This window comes from Phascolarctos cinereus, unplaced genomic scaffold, assembly GCF_003287225.1.
Source record: "Phascolarctos cinereus isolate Bilbo 61053 unplaced genomic scaffold, phaCin_HiC Scaffold_9;HRSCAF=440, whole genome shotgun sequence".
Lineage (NCBI taxonomy): Eukaryota > Metazoa > Chordata > Mammalia > Diprotodontia > Phascolarctidae > Phascolarctos > Phascolarctos cinereus.
Window position 1 is genome coordinate 246,140,223 of NW_027556402.1, and position 18,984 is coordinate 246,159,206.

Genomic DNA, 18,984 nt, shown 5'->3' on the forward strand with positions numbered 1-18,984 from the left:
TCAGATGGGTAGTGCCCCAATGATTTCTCATACTCTTGCCTTTTTTTTATAATTCCCTGTGATGAAAGATAATTGGAATCTTCTGCAACCGCATGGTGGGTTGCTGCACTAGGTCTTTGTATTTTTATAGCATCTATGTCAAATTTTCGTCTTCAACTGGAGAAAGGTTCCATCAATTCCGGCTAAAGGTAAGTTTGTCATACAGCCTGTAACAGAAGGAGACAGCATCCTACTAAATCACCTCTCAGAAAAGAAACAGGAGCTTAGAGAGATGTAGTTTGTTGAAGGTCATACAGGTAGGGAAAAGCAGGTCTGGAATTATGACTCTTAAGGCAGAATAAAATAGGAAAGACAGTACTCTCAAGACTGACAAACTATGTACCCCAGATAATGGATGCATTCATTCTGATAATCTGCAGTCAGAGAGATGCAAAGGAATAGCATTTGTGTTTCTAGATGGAAAATAACTTCAATACTGAGCATATAGCTTTGGAGAACTGAATGTAGAGTTCTTGAGTGCAAAGAGAGCTGAGCACGTGAGGTAGCAGGTGATCATGCCACTGACAGGTCCTCCAAATACCATGATGAACATTTTCCTGCTATCTGCCGTTTAAATGTTTTAATTGAAAGGAGCTCTGAGAAAAAAAGAGCTTAGAAAGGAATACAACTTATAATAAGAGAACTTCCAAATAGCTGCAGGGGAAAGGGAGTGAAGTGCCTTTTTTTTATTTTAATAAAAGACTTAGAGTTATTTGAAGCCTGTTTGAAGATAACAGCATTTTTTTTTTCAAATACTATTTCACATGCTCATAGATTGAGAGATGGAAGAGACTTTGAAGGTCCCCTGTTCTAACCTTTTCATTTTATAGATGAGGAAATTGAAGCCCACATATATTAAGTGATTTGTCCAAGGCAGGGGTGCCAAATGGTCTGTGAAGTTTGGATTCAGTCAAAGGGCCACACTTGAGGACCTAGAGGGCCACATGAGGCCTCAAGACTACAGGTTCCCCACCTCTGGTCCCAGGTTTTAGAGCTTATTGATGGTAAAGCAAGTCCTACCATAGAGTTAAATAAAATGAAGCAATCAAGTAAAAGGCACAGGAGAGAATAGTTGTTTTTTTTTTTTTCTAAAACAAAAAAGGAGAAAAAAAGTTCTGGTTGTCTTTAATGGATTGAAAGATCAATATAACTTGTGACAACCAAAAAAGTTAATGAAATCTTGGGCCTCCTTGAGAGGAGGGGTCGTGGCTTCCATGAGTTGTATGAGGACAGTTCTATTGTACTCCACTTTTGTGAAAACTCATTTGAAGTAATAGGTTTTGGTCTGGACACTATGGTTTACAAAGTATATATAGGTGAGCAATTAAGATTGTGAAGGGCCTTGGACCCATGACAAATGAGGAGTAGGAGATGGAACAGGGGATATTAAAGCTAGAGGGAAAAGTATATTGAGACAAATGGTATTTTAAATCAATTATTTGGGGAGATGTCATGAGGCTGAAGGACTAAATTTATTCAGTTTGTTCCCAAAGGGTCAAGGGTCAACAATGGAGAGAAGTGGCAAAGAGGATAAGTTTGGCTTGATGTTAGGAAAAAAAATATAAACCAAACAAAAAATAAACAAAAGCCTCCCTTTCAATTTGAGCTGTCCAAAACAGAATGGCCTGCCTAAAGGTCTTTATTCAGGAACTTCACAACCATTTATCAGGTATATCATTGTGAAGATTCTTTAAGGTATGGCTTAGCCTAGTCGGATGCATAGGTCCCTTGTTACTGTCAAATTTTAGGATTCTGGAGGCTGTGAATTCTCTCCCTCTTAGAATTCCAAACTTCATTCAAAGCACAGATAAGGTGCCACCTCCTATGTGATGCTATTTCTGATTTATGCAGTTGTTGGTGTTTACCACTTAAAATTACTTGGTATAACCTGCATCTATTGTATATTTGCTTGCACAGAGAAATTTGTTGTTTTTCTTTTTTTTAAATAAGGAGTTAAGTGATTTGCCCAAGGTCACATAATAAGTTCCTTTCAGAACTAATTGCATATCTGTTGATTATTTGGTGTGATAAATCTGTATTTTGAACATTGAACCATAGTTTCATCCAGATAGAGGCATTCTGATGTGCCCTAGAACTCTAGCAGCCAGAGATTTTACCTTATCTGTAATTTTATAGAAGAATCCCAGGGAGTTGCTTGAAAAAATATAGAGGTCAAGACACTTGTTCAAGGTAACATGGTTCCTAAGCATGAGAGTTGAGATGTTAACTTAGATCTTCCTGACTCAAAACCAACAAACCATCCTCTATAATACACAGTGTCTTGGGAAGGTTCATTCATTAATTTATCCTTCAATAATTTATCGAACATTTAAGTGAGAGGCACTCTACCAGACAATGACTCTACGAAGGTGCATATGAAATAGGCTTTACCACTAAAGAATTTTGTCATGTAGTGCAGAGTTGGGGATCAGGGTGCAAATGTAAACGGTAAATACATTATTTATTTATTCATTTGTTCACTCATCTATCTATCTATCTATCTATCTATCTATCTATCTATATGTTTATTCATTTATTTATTTGTTCATTTGTGCCTACAGTGGATAGTAATTGAAAGAAATAAGCAAGAAAATCAGGGACATGAAAATACGTCCATAAATAAAAGTATACATCAAATGATATCCAAGGGGCTGGGATACTAGCAACTATGTGGACTGGAATGGGTTTATTGTAGGGAATGTCACTTGAACTGAGACTTAGAAAAAATTAAAGATTGTAAGAGAGGTCGTTAAGAAGGAATATATTTCAAGCATGAAGAGCAACCTGTGCAAAAGCATAGCAGTTAGAAATGAAATATCCTGGATACATAGGAGTAAACTGGCCAGTGAGGATGGATTGTAGAGCCTATGATAAGAAATAATATCTAATCATCCTGGAAAGATAGATTGGAGACAGATTTTTAAGGACTTTTAGGATAAACAGATGGGTTTTTATTATGAGTGTATATTACTATCAAGAAGAATCCATTAAGTTCTTGACTTGGGGGATGATATGGAATGTCACAATGACTTGTGCTTTGGGAATGTCAATTAGTCAATTTTATAAAGGAGTCTAGCTTGTAGAGAGGAAAAACCAGAAGTGGGAGATCAACTGGGAAGCTATGCCAATACAAAAAATCAAAAGATGCTAAAAGCCTAAGGGTGAACTAGGATGGTAGCTATTAAATGGTGACAAAAAGATAGATTTAAAAGATGACGTGGAGACTGAACTAATAAGATGTTGTGACTAGTTGGATTGGGAAATGAAGATGAATGATTACTGAAATACTATTCTGAGATTGAGAAACTACGGGACTGGAGGGATATTGATATTACCAACTGAGAGTCTAGAAAGTTAGAAAAATATAGAGGTTAAGAAAATAAAAATTGATCCTGTATCATTTATTTAGTGATCCTAATTGGTTTTGTCCTATAACTGCTTTTGTCCTGTAATGGCTTAAGTCATAATTCTTTGTATCTGAACTTAGTTCAGAATTCAAATGGCCTGAAATGGGTTAATTTTGGAAATCCACCTCTCCTGATAATCATTGATCTATTCTTGCCTCAAAGAATTTTGTTAACTTTAAGGAATGTTTGTGAATATTCAGAAATCAGACCTGACAACTTTACTCCACCAAGTTATCCCTCAAGGTTATATGGTTTGCTGTGCAAAAGTCTGGGCCACTTTCTCACCCTAGACTCAAACAAATACCACTTCTTAGTCTCTGAGAGAAGAAAGGGAGTTGTTGCTAGATCCCATTAAGAAATTTCCAACCAATCAGGTTGTACCCTGCACCTCAGGTCTGTAACAAATCATGTCACCCTCAATCCCATGATATCACCTACCCTAATCTTTGTTCTGTATCCCCAAAAATGTATAAAAGGGGAGCTGACCTATTGTTGGGGTCACTGGCATAAATGGAGACAAAGTATTGAACCATTTATTGAAAGGAAGCATGCCCCTGCTAATATATGTTATCTTGCTTGGAGATTTGCCTCACTTTATCCTTTTGTCAAACTTTACTCAAGACAGGCTTTAAAGGAAAGATAATATCTTAATGTACTTCATTTTGGATATGTTAATTTTGAGATTTCCATGGCACATCCAACTCTAAATCCTATTAGAAAATGGTGATTTGTGGGACTAGAGCTCTAAAGAGAGAAGTGTAAACATTCATATATACATGCATATATACATACTTCACAATACAGTATAAAGTTTGATGCCTGTATAGGTGAAACACATATGCATATAACGCATACACACACATACACACAGTCACTTACAGACACACACATACACAAACATAGAGTTCCAGTTTCTTCCTCAACTCCAACACCACCACCTGCTTTTGTAAGTGTAATCCCTAGTTTGCTTTAAGGATTAGATGAAGTGTTGCTCCCTAAAAGAGGACTATTCTGATCCCTCAGTTGTCAGTGCCCTTTTTAAAATTTAAATTTTTTTTTTTATTTTTAAGCAATTGGGCTTAAGTGACTTGCCCAGGGTCACACAGCTAGTAAGTGTCAAGTGTTTGGTCTAAGGCTGGATTTGAACTCAGGTCCTCCTGACTTCAGGGCCGGTGCTCTATCCACTGTGGCACCTAGCTGCCCCTATGTCAGTGCCCTTTTAATTCAATTTTTATATACCTCAGTTTTGTGGATTATCCTTGTGTCGCAACTTTTCCTACTTACCTGTTTTAATCATTCTTCTCAGAAAAATAAGAGATAATTCACTGAAATAACAGTAAATTCAAGAACACAAGGTTGCATTTTGCTTTATCTCTGTCTCTTTCTCTCTGTCTCTCCCTCTGTCTCTGTTTGTTACTTGTCATCCACACGTGTATGTATATACTTGTACATATGCATATTCAGAAGTGATCAATATATTAGAGGTTGAGATATTTATTACGATCCTGCAAAGGAAACTGGATAGTTTTTAGAGAAGCATCAAGAAAGCCATATCACTAAAATTAAAGTAGAGAAGTCTAGGTTATTTTGGAGGTATGCAGCTCAACATTATCAAATGTAATAGATTTGAAGGAGGGCATGGATGGAGAAAACCACTAAATATCATTAAAGATGTTTTGTAACTTTAGAAAGAAAAATTCAACTGAGTGATAAAGTCAGGATACAGACTGCCAAGGATTTTGAAGTGAGTGAGAGGAGAGGAAGTGGAGGAAAAATGCAGATGAATTTTTGTAGGAGTTTGGCAGATAAAGAGAGGAGACACATAGGGTCACAAATTGAGAGAATGGCAGGAACAACTGAATTTTTTTTTCTTTAAATATGAAAACAGTTTGGATGTGACTGTAGGCAACAAGGAAGGAAACAGTACATAGAGGGAGTTTTAAAATTGTAGCAAGATATGTTGTTTCAGGATCAAGCTTTTTGATAAGATAGGAGGCCATGAAATTTAGGCCACAAGTAGACATTTTGGCCTTAGTGGCCAAATGATTCTCCTCTTCTTCAGAAGCTGGTAACAAAGGAGAAAACAATGAGAAGGAATATTGAGAGGATTAGAGATTTAGAGCAGGGGGGAAGAGAAAGGTGAAAATAAATTCCTTTTTTTTTTTAAAGTATGAAAGATTGCCATCTTTTTAAAGAGAGAGTTGAAGTAGTGATGATGGCAGATAATTTTGAGCTACTTAGGAGGTTTAGCTCATAGAGAAGAGAATTTGGAGTTAGGAAGATTTAAGTTCAAATCTGACTTAGCCACTTACCATCTATGGGATCCTCATGATTCTGCTTAGACTCCCATGTCTTAGACTCTCCATCTGGAAAAAACCAGAGATATTAATAGCAACTATTTAACAGGGTTATCATAAAGCTCAAATGAGGTAATGTGTATAGTGTTCTGCAAATTTTAATATTCCTTATGAATATTAACTAGTAATTATTTTCATTAAAGAGAGGAGAAATTATTTTATGTAACCTCCATAGTGAATTAAGTAAATTCAATTACAGAAGAGTAATTATTGTTTTTCAATAGTAAAAACCCTGATGAAATCTGATTAAAAAAATCTAGTAGGAATGTAATGATGTCCTTCAGTGTTTTAAATATTTCATTTAAGATTATTCTTAAAAACTGAAAAGGGAGATGTGTGAAGTAATTAGTTAGGGTTTGCCAAGGCATGAGAGGCAACAGGAGAAGAGGGTAAGTAATTCCTGCATTGAGTGTAGATGAACTGGTTTATTATAGAAGGAAAATTGAGAAGAGATGATACTGAATCTTAAGTACAATGAGACATATGAAGTAGCAGAAGAAGGAAAAGAAGAAGAAGAAGAAGAAGAAGAAGAAGAAGAAGAAGAAGAAGAAGAAGAAGAAGAAGAGAAGAAGAAGAAGGAGAAGAAGAAGAAGAAGAAGGAGAAGAAGAAGAGAAGAAGAAGGGAAGGAGTGAAGGGGGAGGGAGAGAGGGAGTGAGGAAAGAGAGAGGAAGGAGAAAGGAAGGAAAGAAGAAAGAAAAGGAGAAAGAGAAGTAGGGAAGTAAGGAAGGAAAGAGAAATAGAAAAAGGAAGGAGAAAAGGAATAAAGAAAGAAGGTGGAAGAAAGAAGATGGAAAGGGATGCCTGGGTATGTTGGGCACATCTTGGTGAAGGATCATTACCATTGTTTCTTCCTTCATCAATCAATGATCAACTAATATTTATTAAGTTCCACTTATATTTCAGACACTGTGCCAAGACTGGAGATAGAAAGAAAGTCCTATTTAGACTGAAAATCAATTTTTGTTTTCTCTCTGGAGATTAATTTCTTTTATCTATTCTATTTATTCTCATGAATTTTTTTTTATCATGCTGATTTTTTTTCCCATTTACTTCTCCTTGACTAGTCTCCACATTCATGCCTACCATGGCGATGAAGGGTTGGCAAAGGTCAGGCATGAGTAATGTAGATTTGTACAAAAACTGTATGTTCTAGATCATAAATTATGAAAATCAGATAGGTTAAAGTGAAACTCCAAAATCTCTCTTTCTTCTCTTTCTTGTACCCCAATCATTTCTTAAGCCTTTCTTAGTTGCAGGAAGGGAATGTGGCAACATTCTGAAGATCAATGATTAATAGTCTGTGGCTGACATTGCATAGATAAGGGGGGAAGGAGAGAAAAAAAAGGTTATAATAAGTAAAATTAAGGCACATAAATGGAAGATGAAGTGCCATTTGCTAGGCTGAAAAAAGTAGGCCATTATAGCTGAATGGTAGCATGTACAGAGGGGGGAAAGTGCAATAATAAGGATATCAATAGCAAATAACAAGGTTATTAGGAGGATCAAACTAGTTGACATAAGTGGTTGCAAATCTTAAAACAAACAAACAGCAACAACAACAGATGCAGGTTGAGAAGGGTCACAGCTCTGGGACCAGTGGCAAGACTTTGAGTGTTGAAATATTAGTTTTCCCATTTATAAAATGGGGGTTGAAGGCCCTTGAACCAAGCCCGAATGATTGTTTTGTTGCCCTAGGGAAGTCATGAGTGAAAAGAACTTTGAGACCTTAATGTATTACATAAATATCAGGTTAAAAAAACCACAAATTCAGTGTTTTTTAACCAAACCTGTAATTTCATTGATTTCGGGATATTCCCAATGAAGAAAACCCCACTGACAACACATTTAAACAACTGCTATGCAACTGATGGTTGTAAAATATTGCACAGATGAAGGGATATTCTCAGAAACGTGGAAGAAATGTGCTAGAAGTAGGAACAAATACTACTTGCTGCCTCTCATTGACTTCGGTCTAGTCTTATTCCTTTCTTTCCAACAGGCCTTTAGGAATAATGCTTGCTTATATCCACAGTTATGTGAAAATTTAAATTTTGTGCTTTTAGCATAAAATAACTTAAAATTGTACGTAAATAATATATTTATTTGTTCCATTGTATTTTTCAACAGCTGTGCTGATTTTTTTCATTTTTCACTCCATTGGGCTTCCAAATCAGTTGCTTGTTAACATCAAAGGAAATAAACTCTAATCTTTAAACATGATGATGCCAATTTATATAACTCATGCAGTGCATTTTTTTGCTGAAAGAAATACAGTTTCATGCTGAAAATTGAAAAGTGTCTGAAATTTGGATTTATTCATTGAATTTTTTTATGAAGAGTAATAATAATTAATAGATATGTTACACTTTAAAATATTCACAAAGCACTGCATATAGAATATTTTGTTTGTTCCTCACAACAACTCTGTGAAGAATAGGATTATATTATCCTTATTTTACAGGTGAGGAAACTGAGGCTGAAAGAAGTTAGGTGATTATCCAGGTTCACTGAACTGTGTCTGGAGAAAAATTTGAATTCTGGTCATCCTTCCCTCCATCCCAGTGCTCTATCAGCTGAAGACAAGGAAGAAAGAGAGGGAGAAGAGAAAAAATAAGACAGAAACAAAAACAAAATCCAAACAGATGAGAATATGGTCTATCAAGAAATTGGCAGAGAAATAATCAAAATGGAAAATAAAAACAATGTAACTAAATTCATTCTCCTAGGCCTCACACAAAATCCAGAGCTTAGAAAAGTTTTCTTTGTCATTTTTTTAATCATATATGTTATCACTGTCACAGGGAATCTACTCATTGTTTTAACCGTGACTGCCAGCCAAACTTTGAGATCACCCATGTACTTTTTTCTAACTTTCCTGTCTATCATGGATGTTGCCTACTCTTCAGTGATTGCTCCAAATATGGTTGTGGATTTACTCTATGAGAAGACAACTATCTCCCTGGAAGGCTGTCTGACTCAGCTCTTTGCAGAGCATTTTTTTGGTGGTGTTGGAATCATCCTCCTTGTGGTCATGGCTTATGATCGCTATGTGGCCATCTGCAAACCCCTGCACTACATGACCATCATGAATCTTCGCGTGTGCCACCTGCTGGTGGCAGCTGCCTGGATGGGGGGCTCCATACATGCCACCATACAACTCCTCTTCATGGCCCATCTTCCCTTCTGTGGCCCTAATGTTATTGATCACTTTATGTGTGATTTGTTCCCCCTGCTGAAACTGGCCTGCATAGACACTCAAGTTCTTGGACTCTTAGTCATTGCTAATAGTGGAGTAATGTGCCTGTCAACCTTTCTCATACTAGTTGTCTCCTATGTTGTTATCCTCTGCTCCCTCAAGGGTGGTAGTTCAGAAGGGAGGAGAAAGGCTCTTTCCACCTGCAGCTCTCACTTCACAGTGGTGGTTTTGTTTTTTGCCCCCTGTATATTCTTATATGTGAGACCAGTAGCTACTTTTCCTATAGATAAAGCTGTGTCTGTATGTTTTACTATGATTACTCCTATGTTAAACCCCTTGATCTATACCCTTAGGAACAGAGAGGTTAAAAATGCCATGAAGAAACTCTGGATCAGACAAATGCCTTTGACTGTTCAGGAAAAGTCAGCTTACTAATTGAAAACCATACAAATGAAGCAGAAGGTTACGTATGTTTTGATAGAACAATATTTTAATCAGAGCACATACTCCTTTCACTAGCAACGATCACAATCCTTTCATAAATTTCCACACTGAATTTTGCTAGGTCAATATTTCCCCCTATAAATCATTGAGAGAGGTTACAGTGGACATGAAAAACCCAAATATTAACAGAGTTTGAAGACATGTAGAATATTTTATATCCATAGTCTTCCATCTATGAGAATGGTTATAGTTAATGTTATAGCTAAAATGCTTTAGATATAGTTTCTCAAAGAACTTTACAAATATCACCTCATTTTGTCTTCACAGCATCCCTCGGAGGTAAGTGCTCTTAATATCCTCCTTTTACAAACAAGGAAGTTTAGGCAAATATAGTGTATTCCTGACTCTCACAGGATCCCACAGATAGTCGTTGTCTGATACAAAAAAAATTCAAACTGCTATCTTGCTGATTTAAAGCCGGTGTTTTATCTATTGTACACCCCCCTACACACACACACCTACCTCCAATTATGCCTCTGCAGAGATATAAGAGAAGTATTCAGTTTCCCTCTAGGTATAGAGTAAGATATTACAATTATATATTGTTCACTTTCTTTTTTTGCTTTGTTTTTAATATCAGCTTTCTGTGTATATTGTCAAACTGATTGTGAATATTGTTTTTCTCTTATCTTTGCTTCATTCATAAGTGCTGCTATGATTTTCTGAATTCTTCATATTTCTTATTTCTTAGAGAATAGTACTATCCTATTGCTTATTCCATTCTTGTGCTATAATTTGTAGTTGTTTTCTAATCAAATGCACATACTTTATTTCTGATTTTTTGCCATTGTGAAAGTGCACTTATGTATGCCTGGGTGCCTCCCCTCCACTTTTTAGCTTATGGGTTACCTTCCCCCATCAAAATGTTACATCCTCAATGCTAGGGATTATTTTTTTCTCCTTAGGTTTGTATTCAGAGAACAGTGTCTGGAACAAATGAAGTGCTTAACATGTTCTTTATGACCAACAGGCTGATTGGCATGCTGGTGTTTTCAGATCTTTGCCATAGACAGTCTAAGTTTAGCTTTTGCAACCCTAGACAAAAGTGTAGTCCTTTGAATGTCCTTGGACCCTAACAAATGCTTGCCAAGTTATGGTGTGATTTGTTTCCCTGCTTTGGCAGGCTCAATACATGATGACAAAGCTTCTACTTCAAATGCTAAGGGAATAGAGGGAATAGTCACCCTGGAATCATCCCATTTTCTTATTAAGAAGCTGTAATGGTGAGAATTTGTCCCTGCTTTTGTTTTGTTTTATTCTGGGTTTTTTTTTGTTTGTTTTGTTTTTTTCCTTACATAAAACCTACATTTGTCTAACCATAATTTTCATCTATCACTCCCAGGGCAGTCTCTTAGGGAAAAAAAATGGAAGAAATTTAACCCCTTTTATATCTCTTCCACTTGACACCCCTTCTAGTATTTGAAAAAGTAATCATTTTCATTGCTCCTCACCCCACAATACACTGAGCCATCTCTTTAGGCTCACCTTAGATCTTGCATGGGATTGTAATAGGGAACTGGAAATTAAGTCAGTAGGATTTGGGTTCAAACCTAGCCTCTTTCAAATTTTCCTCCATTTCTGAGTCTCACTTTTTGGATCCATTGTATGTGGATAAAATCAACTAATGAGCACAGATTCCATCACAGTCAACAAGCAATTATTAAGGACTCATTAGGTCCCAGGAGTATTTTTTTTTTCAATTTGTGCTGGTGATTAATGATTCTCTCCAGTAGCTACAGAGGGGAAACTTTACTCAAAGTATAAAAATTTGAGTGAGAAGAATGGTATTACCTCAGGACTTGTTTTGTTTCATTGGGTTCAATGTATTGCTGCAGATAGAGACCATAGTTTCTTGCTTTTCGAGGTGCAGTTAAGACATCTCTTTCCTTTTTTTTTTTTTGGCAGATAGGATTTACTTTGGTAAAACATTTACTGACAGAGAAAACCTGTTTGGAATGAAAAGAAAGTCTATTGGAACCTTACTAAACTTAAAACAATGAAAGGAATAATCAGTATTTAGGAAGTCAAAGAAATGCCCTGAAAAACTGCAAGAGGTTCTAGATTTGTAGGATGTTAGGTCTATTTGTGAAAAAAACATTTTCTGCTTCCAGAGTTTTTATTTAGCATTAGAGGAAAGAAAGATATTGAATTGCATTGATTTTAATTGAAACTAAGGAAACTCTGGATCCTTTGTGTCTTACACTGGATGTGAATAACAGCCTTTCAGAACAGTATTAGGAAGCTTTCAAGAAGACACATATGATCCATTGAGCTAATACCTGAGGATACAAAAGAATGCAAAAAGGCAATTCTAAAACTCAAAAAGCTCACATTGTCATTGTTGAGATCATATGTAAATACTTTGGTATATAGGAGATATAGATAGGTATTGGAAGGTAATCTCAAATAGGAAGGGAAGATAAGGAAGGGCCAGGAAAGGGGTGATGCTGAGGAGGATGAGGATGAGGATGATGATGGTTAGCTTCCAGTCACAAGTCTCCAGTCTAGAAATGACTTCATTCCTTCAGCTATGGCACTTCTGCAAAGCTCATCAATAGTTATAAAGCATTACAGAGATACGATAAAAATTTGAAACTGAGCTTTCAGGAAGGAAAAAAAAAGTATGTATACACTTTTAAATTTAATCTTGAATATTAGTAATTTCTGAAGCTTAAAGAATGAACAAAACCATAAATCAAAGCCTCATATAATTGCTGGTTTCAGAGGTATGAATTTTCTCACAAAAAATTTAACAATCCTCTCTCCTCAAAACTGTTACAGGTAGCCCAAGACAGTTCTTTTTGGACCTGCACTGCCTATCAGTTCCAGTGCAGTAAGTTGTGATGAATGTATTTCCTGCCAGCTAGCTTCGTTAGATATCAAGCTACCAGATGTTCACTTGCATATTTACATACATGAGTGCACTTGAAGAAACCATTCATAATCTTTTGTCTTTAGAATACCTAAAACACATTGTACTTTGTAAAGAGGCATAGAATTGATGAAACCAAGCCTGAACCAGGAGTTAGCTTTTAAAAGCAAACTCAAATTGAATAAAATATGCTTTAAAAACCAAGACCCAAAGTGCTTACTCCACAAGAAATGTGAATCTTGTTTTCTCCTGAAAAGATGATAAAGTAGAGAGTAAAGAAGGTTTTTTTGTTGTTTGTTTGTTTTATTTCACTTCAGAGAATGTGTACTTGAATCCTGTCTCTATTCTGGAGCAATTTACTTAACTCTAGTGACTCATCCTCTGTTTTCTTCCATACTGCTTCTCTGGGTAGGATAAGAATAAATTAATAGTTCTTTCATTCATTTAATTTATATCTTCATCATTTAGCTAAGTATATATCTACATCTATGTTTATATTTATATCTATCCCTTTTTCTATCTTTTTTTTTCTCTGTGATATTTTCAGGAGTATTATCCTTGAGTAGAATGTATATTCCTTGAAAGTAGGAACAGTTTTTCATTTTTGCCTTTATGTAAACTACGCTTAGGCTGTACCCTTACACACAGTAGATACTCCATAAATATATTTTTAATTGTAAGATCAGACAGATGAGTTACTTATCTGTGGCTGTTTCAATTGTACCAGTTACAATATAAAGTTATTGAGTGCAAAACTGTCCCTGCCGTGTACCAGTGCCTGGTATATAGAAGTTGCTTAAAATTCCTATTGATGGATGTAACCCTATTAAATTTCTTCTTTGAAATCAGATAAAGCAGAATCACTGAATTCATTTTTAAATTTGAATATTTTTCAGGGTACATGCTGTTCCATCTTGCTTTAGGTCACATCCAAATTAAAGAAAAGTACGTGTAAGATGCATGTCCATGTCCTAACAGAAACATCCCAGAGAGTCTGTCTCCAACCTGCTAACAGTTTTCCTCTTGGTGTTCCAATGTTCAGAGAAGAGCAGGTCAACATTAGAGCTCTTGATACTTTACAGGCCCACCTAGGGGACAGCTAGGTGGCAGCTAGGTAGCACAGTGGATAGAGCACTGGTCCTGGATTCAGGAGGACCTGAGTTGAAATTCAGCCGTAGACAAGTAACACTTACTAGCTTTGTGACCCTGGGCAAGTCACTTAAACCCCATTGCCTAGCCAAAAAAAAAAAGCCACCTCTATTTTTCAGTCATCTATTCTTGGATGATATCTTTTTTATGAGGTTTATTTTATACATAACCTTTGTATTATTTTATTTTTTATTATTTGCTACCAGTCACACTTTCTATATAAAATATTTTCAATTTCTTTGAGTCACATGAAATTTTAAATCTGCAATTATAAAGATCCACTATTTTATTCCTTAATATCATCACCAGGAGCAAATTTATGTTTATAAGTTGGCTTTGGCCCAACAGAAGAACTTAAAATCACTGAAATACCTAATTTCAATGACATCATTTACTTATGGCAGTGCTCTGAGATAGCCATAGTGATGAAATCTGAAACTATAATTTAAACAAAGTTTCCATAGAAACTCAGCTTAAATCTCTCTGATCTTACAATTCCATGTCTTATAGATCATTCATCATTTGGGTTTTTAATCGACAAGGGTATCGCCTTACAAAAATACTTTGATTTCTGTGGGTATCCCCCTCCCCAACTTTATACTTGATGTACTTCAAATTCAGAGAACTGATTTGTCAAAAGTCACACAGATTGTTTGGACCCAACATATTCAGACATTCCTATTCATTAATTTTTCAATTAAGTCAATATATTCAGATTTAAGTGGAGGAGTTAAAAAAAATTGATAGAGGGCCAAGACTGGAGGGCACACATCTTGAGTATTCCTATTCATTGATTTTTCAATTAAGTCAATATATTCAGATTTAAGTGGAGGAGTTAAAAAAAATTGATAGAGGGCCAAGACTGGAGGGCACACATCTTGAGTTCAAATAGGTGCTCAGGCACTTCCTCGCTGTGAGAATTTACTTAACCTCAGTTTGATAGTTTGACTTGGTTTCTTTACCTGTAATATGAGGAAAACAACTGGTTCTACGCCCCTCATCCCCACCCACTGTTGTGAGAATCAAATTAGATGATATTTGTAAAAGCCATTGCACAGTTCCTGGAAAGTTGTAGGTGCTATATTATTGTTGTTACTGTGAATATTAATGATGATGATGATGATACAATACCAACTACTATAGTGAAATCAACCAGTCCCCACTGGTGTTGGATAATACCATGTTGTGGATGTTCCACTGGCAGGGGAGATGATCCTTTCTGCTCCAGCAGAATCTAATCCCCACTAGCAAGTCTATTTGAAATCAAGGGACCACAAATGATGAAGTCCGTATAGATGATTCTGCAGTTTCCTTTGGTTAATGTATCCTTAGCATTATTATCATTATTAATTATTGTTGCTATTATTTATGGTTGTAATATCTATATAAGGGTTATATGATTGTGTTTTCTACCTTGAAAATTAGTAAACAAATCTACTCTGCCTTTGTATAACTGGTTGAATTGAAAGAGATAGTGCTAAGCTTTATACAACCTAGCATTCTAATTTCTTGTTCAGATGAAAGCGAGGGACTTCATAGGATTTAGAACTATGAGGGACTTTAGAGATCATCCATCCATCATAAGCATCTTCTCTCTTTTTATAAATGAGAACTGTTGGGCCCACTGAGATGGAAGAACAAAGAAAAGCTACACAGGGTATAAAAAACAAAGCTGGGTTTTGTTCCTAGGCTCTCTGACTCCAAATCTAGATGTATTTTTATTGTATTACTGCAAAGGTGAGAAATCTTTAGGGATTGTTTTCTGGGTGTTATGAACACATTAACAAAAGGTAACTTTACAATCATCCCTACGGATTTCAGTGTTTATGGCGAATAGACCTCTCCAGTGGGGATCAGATCCTTCCTGGGCAGCAAGGTCTCCTATGCCTTTGGGACATCTTTAGTATTGTATTATCCAAAACCAGTAAGGATTTATTGATTTCACTATTATTTCATGGGTGCGACTACATTTTATTCAACCATCTGCTTTGGTGATATAACCACCAATTCACTAGTGGAAATTATGAGCTGATTTTTCTTTACCACTACCAACTTTATCTGACTCAGCTGATGTTCTTCCTCTACCTCACATTGAAAAAGTAAACTCACTATCATGCTGATTAACTCACTGGTCACTGAAGACACACCTTCAATGGGACACCATTGCAATAATGAAATAATATTTAATGCTATTGGTATCCAGAAGATAATTATTGGATAACTCTAACATTCTACCTTCATCAAAAGATCAACATTTTTTTAACTCCTTGTCTTTCAGGGAAGAGTTTCTTAATGAAGCTAAACTATAATTTATTACAAACTCTATTGAACAGTGTCTGAATTATTTTTCAAACTCTTGATTTTTTTTTAATTTTTTTTCCCTATCTCCAAGTGGTTTGTGATAACTCATATATTTCTTTACAGCATGATGTGGGGTTTCACATCAGGTCTTGGGGTTTCTATAGCAGCCATTTCAATTCTCATTCTTCATCTGGAGCAGTGCCAGTTTTATCCTGCTCTGTAAAAGGTAAGCTTGCCAAAAGAGAAAGAGAAAAAAACACATCTTCCATTTGAACCTCCTCCCTGGTAAGGAACTGAAGTTCTGGGACATCAAGTAATGGGTTCAAAGTCATAGTACAAGTAAAATAGGTGGGATTATGACTTCCAGTTCAGTGTAAAACATAATAGCCAATCTTATCCAGAGGGAGGAACTCTGAGACCTAGAGAGTATCTATTGCACACTTTCTGAAAGGTTATAGTCACAGAGATAGGAAAAGAAAAAAAAAGTTTGCGCGTCTGGAAGGAGACCTATTTTTACCTAAGTATATAGATTATGAGAACACAATGCTGACCACTTAGGTACAGAGTGTTTGATCACCAAGGCTCCAGGTGATCACAGAATTGACTAGTTTCCTAATTGCAGTGACAGAATCTTTCTTCTATAGGCTTTTCTTAATGTTTGTTAGTTATAGGAGTCCCACACCAAATAGAAAAAAAATGAATTAAATTATATCTAACAAAGGAATCCCACCTAATTCAAAGGGATTGCTAAGGGGCTGCATTGAAAATACGCATGTGTTATGTATCTTTTAATGTCTGATTGAAAATGTCATTTCTTTTTAAATGAAATTTCAAAGGATCATGAATTTTGTGATGGAAACGTATTTAGAGGACATCTAGTATATCCACATAAATTACAGATGAAGATACTAAAGCCTAAACTGACTAAGTGACTTTCCTCAGATCCTTAAATTTCCTATTTATAAGTCTGAACACGTGGAACAAGAATTTTGATTCCAAGTCCAGCATGAATTTCAAGCTACCACATTGCCAATACAATTAGATCAGAGACCATCAGAGACCGAAGGCGAGTCAGATATTATGTAGTACAACTTCATGAAATATATGGTAAATTTTTGTTTTCTATTTTTACAGGATTATTGAATCCATAGATGAGGGATGTTTGATAATGTAGGTTTTTTGTTTGTTTGTTTTAGTACATCTAGATTTTAGCCAAGTTTTTGATAAATGACCTACATTTATTCTTGTGGAGAAGGTAGATGTCAATACACCCAGATAGATTCTTAAGTGGTTGGGTGGTGGTAAACCAGACATGTTCTTAATTATTCAATGTCAGCATGGAAATAGAAACTAATGGATTTCTCCAGGAATCTGTGTTTGGACCTGCACTAATTTAGCACTGTTATCATGATTCGGTTAAAATATGCATGGTATCAAATTTTCAGATTAAAAAATGTTTAGAGGAACAGTTAGGATAGTTAGAGGATTACAAAGTCAGGATTCAAAAATCATCTAGACAACCTAGAGCATGGGGCTGAATTTAAGATCAAATTCAACAGGACTAAACATAAAGTCTTGCCTTGGATGATATTAAGCTAAAATCAACTTCAAAGGTGTATAAATTGGAATTCGAAATCTTATAAAAGTGAATGTTGAAAACTATCATTATATGTCCTTGAAAAAAAATAAATACTATTGTTTTGGGAAAATGTATCAAGAATGAGACACAGTTAGATATGTACCTTTCTTTTAAAAACATAAATATTTTAATAAATTGTAAGCTCAATATGACAACTGTATGACTCAGCAATAACAATAAAAAAAAGCTAATGTAATCTTTCAGTGGCTCAAGAGAAAGGTGGCTCCCCAGAAAAGGAAAGTAATAGTTACACTATATTCTGACCTCATCAGAACTCATCTATAGTGTGGTCTTTGCTTCTAGACAATGTGATTTAATATGTGACTTTCATAAATTGAAATGTAATCACAGAAGGGAAACCAGAATAGTGATGGGTGGGTGGTTGTGGGAATACTTGTAGAGGTATAGTAGTAATACTTGTCCTGGTAATAGTAGTCATCCTCATTATTATAGTATTAGCAGTGTTGGTAGTGGCAGAAGTAGAGCAGGACAAGGAGGACAAGAAGGAAGAGGAAGAGGAGGGGAAGGAGGAGCAGAAAGAGGAGTAGCAAAAGAGAAGGAGGAGGAGAAGGAGAAGGGGAAGGAAGAGAAGTTCTTCTCATAGCTCTACATGCACAGGCTGGATATTCCTCTGTCAGGTATGCAATAGTGAGGATTCTTTAAAGATATGGGTTTACCTACTGAGATGTTGAGGCCCTTCCTGCTATGAAATTCTGTGGGTCTGCTGGTGCTCTCTCTCTCCCTAATTTCTGCCTCTGGGATTCCCTACTTTACTACAAAGCACAGGATAAGATACAATCTCCTACATGTTCCTTATCCTGATTCACCTCATTGTCAATATTTGTACCTTTTAAAAAATTACTTTGGATAACTTTGTATCCTTTATATTTGCTCACTTATATACATTTATAAAGAAATTTAAATGATTGACCTAAGTTCATAGTATTAGTGATTGGTATAGTTTAAAAAAAAATTCAGTATATCAATGAACAATGAGTATAATAAATACAAATTTTGTGCTTTGAGCGATTTCATCAGAATAGTTTTTTCTGGTGTTGGAAATCCCTCCATCAGCCACATAACACAAGTTTTCTAAACTTGGATGTGTCCTAGGGCATTTCATGAGACAGAGAAGTTAGATGACTTACTTGCTGTCGCATAACTACTGAGCATTAGAGTTGAGATGGAAACCTTGGTCTTTCCCCCTCAAAGTCCAGCATTATTACATTGCCTCTGGTGGTCTTTTTTTCCATTCATTCATCAAATATTTATTGAGAAGTTAAATATGAGGAACTTTGAAAGATGAGTATACAAAGGTAAATGTAAAATCATCTTTGCCTTAAAGAAAACCATCCTTACCACAAGTTTAGGAGCTAGATTATAGAATGAATGGACCAGACAAAATGTGTCTCTGCTTGTACAATCTATTTCTGGGGAAAATGACTCAAAGGAATAAGCAAGAAAACTAAGGGTACAGAGATACCTCCAAATATGAAAGTTATACATAAGCTAAAAGAGA

The 18,984-nt window shown here is 35.7% G+C and overlaps 1 protein-coding gene across 1 annotated transcript; it reads left to right on the plus strand.

The window, feature by feature from the left end:
* The first annotated feature begins 8,490 nt into the window (after positions 1–8,490).
* LOC110199515 (olfactory receptor 4C6-like) lies at positions 8,491–9,435 on the plus strand. The gene has a single exon (XM_020974398.1). It carries the CDS (start codon positions 8,491–8,493, stop codon positions 9,433–9,435), a length of 945 nt encoding a protein of 314 aa, XP_020830057.1.
* The last annotated feature ends 9,549 nt before the right edge of the window (positions 9,436–18,984 follow it).

What these genes read in the sequence shown, in the direction of transcription:
- LOC110199515 (XM_020974398.1), top strand. Translation starts at nt 8,491, where the DNA reads ATGGAAAATAAAAACAATGTAACTAAATTCATTCTCCTAGGCCTCACA.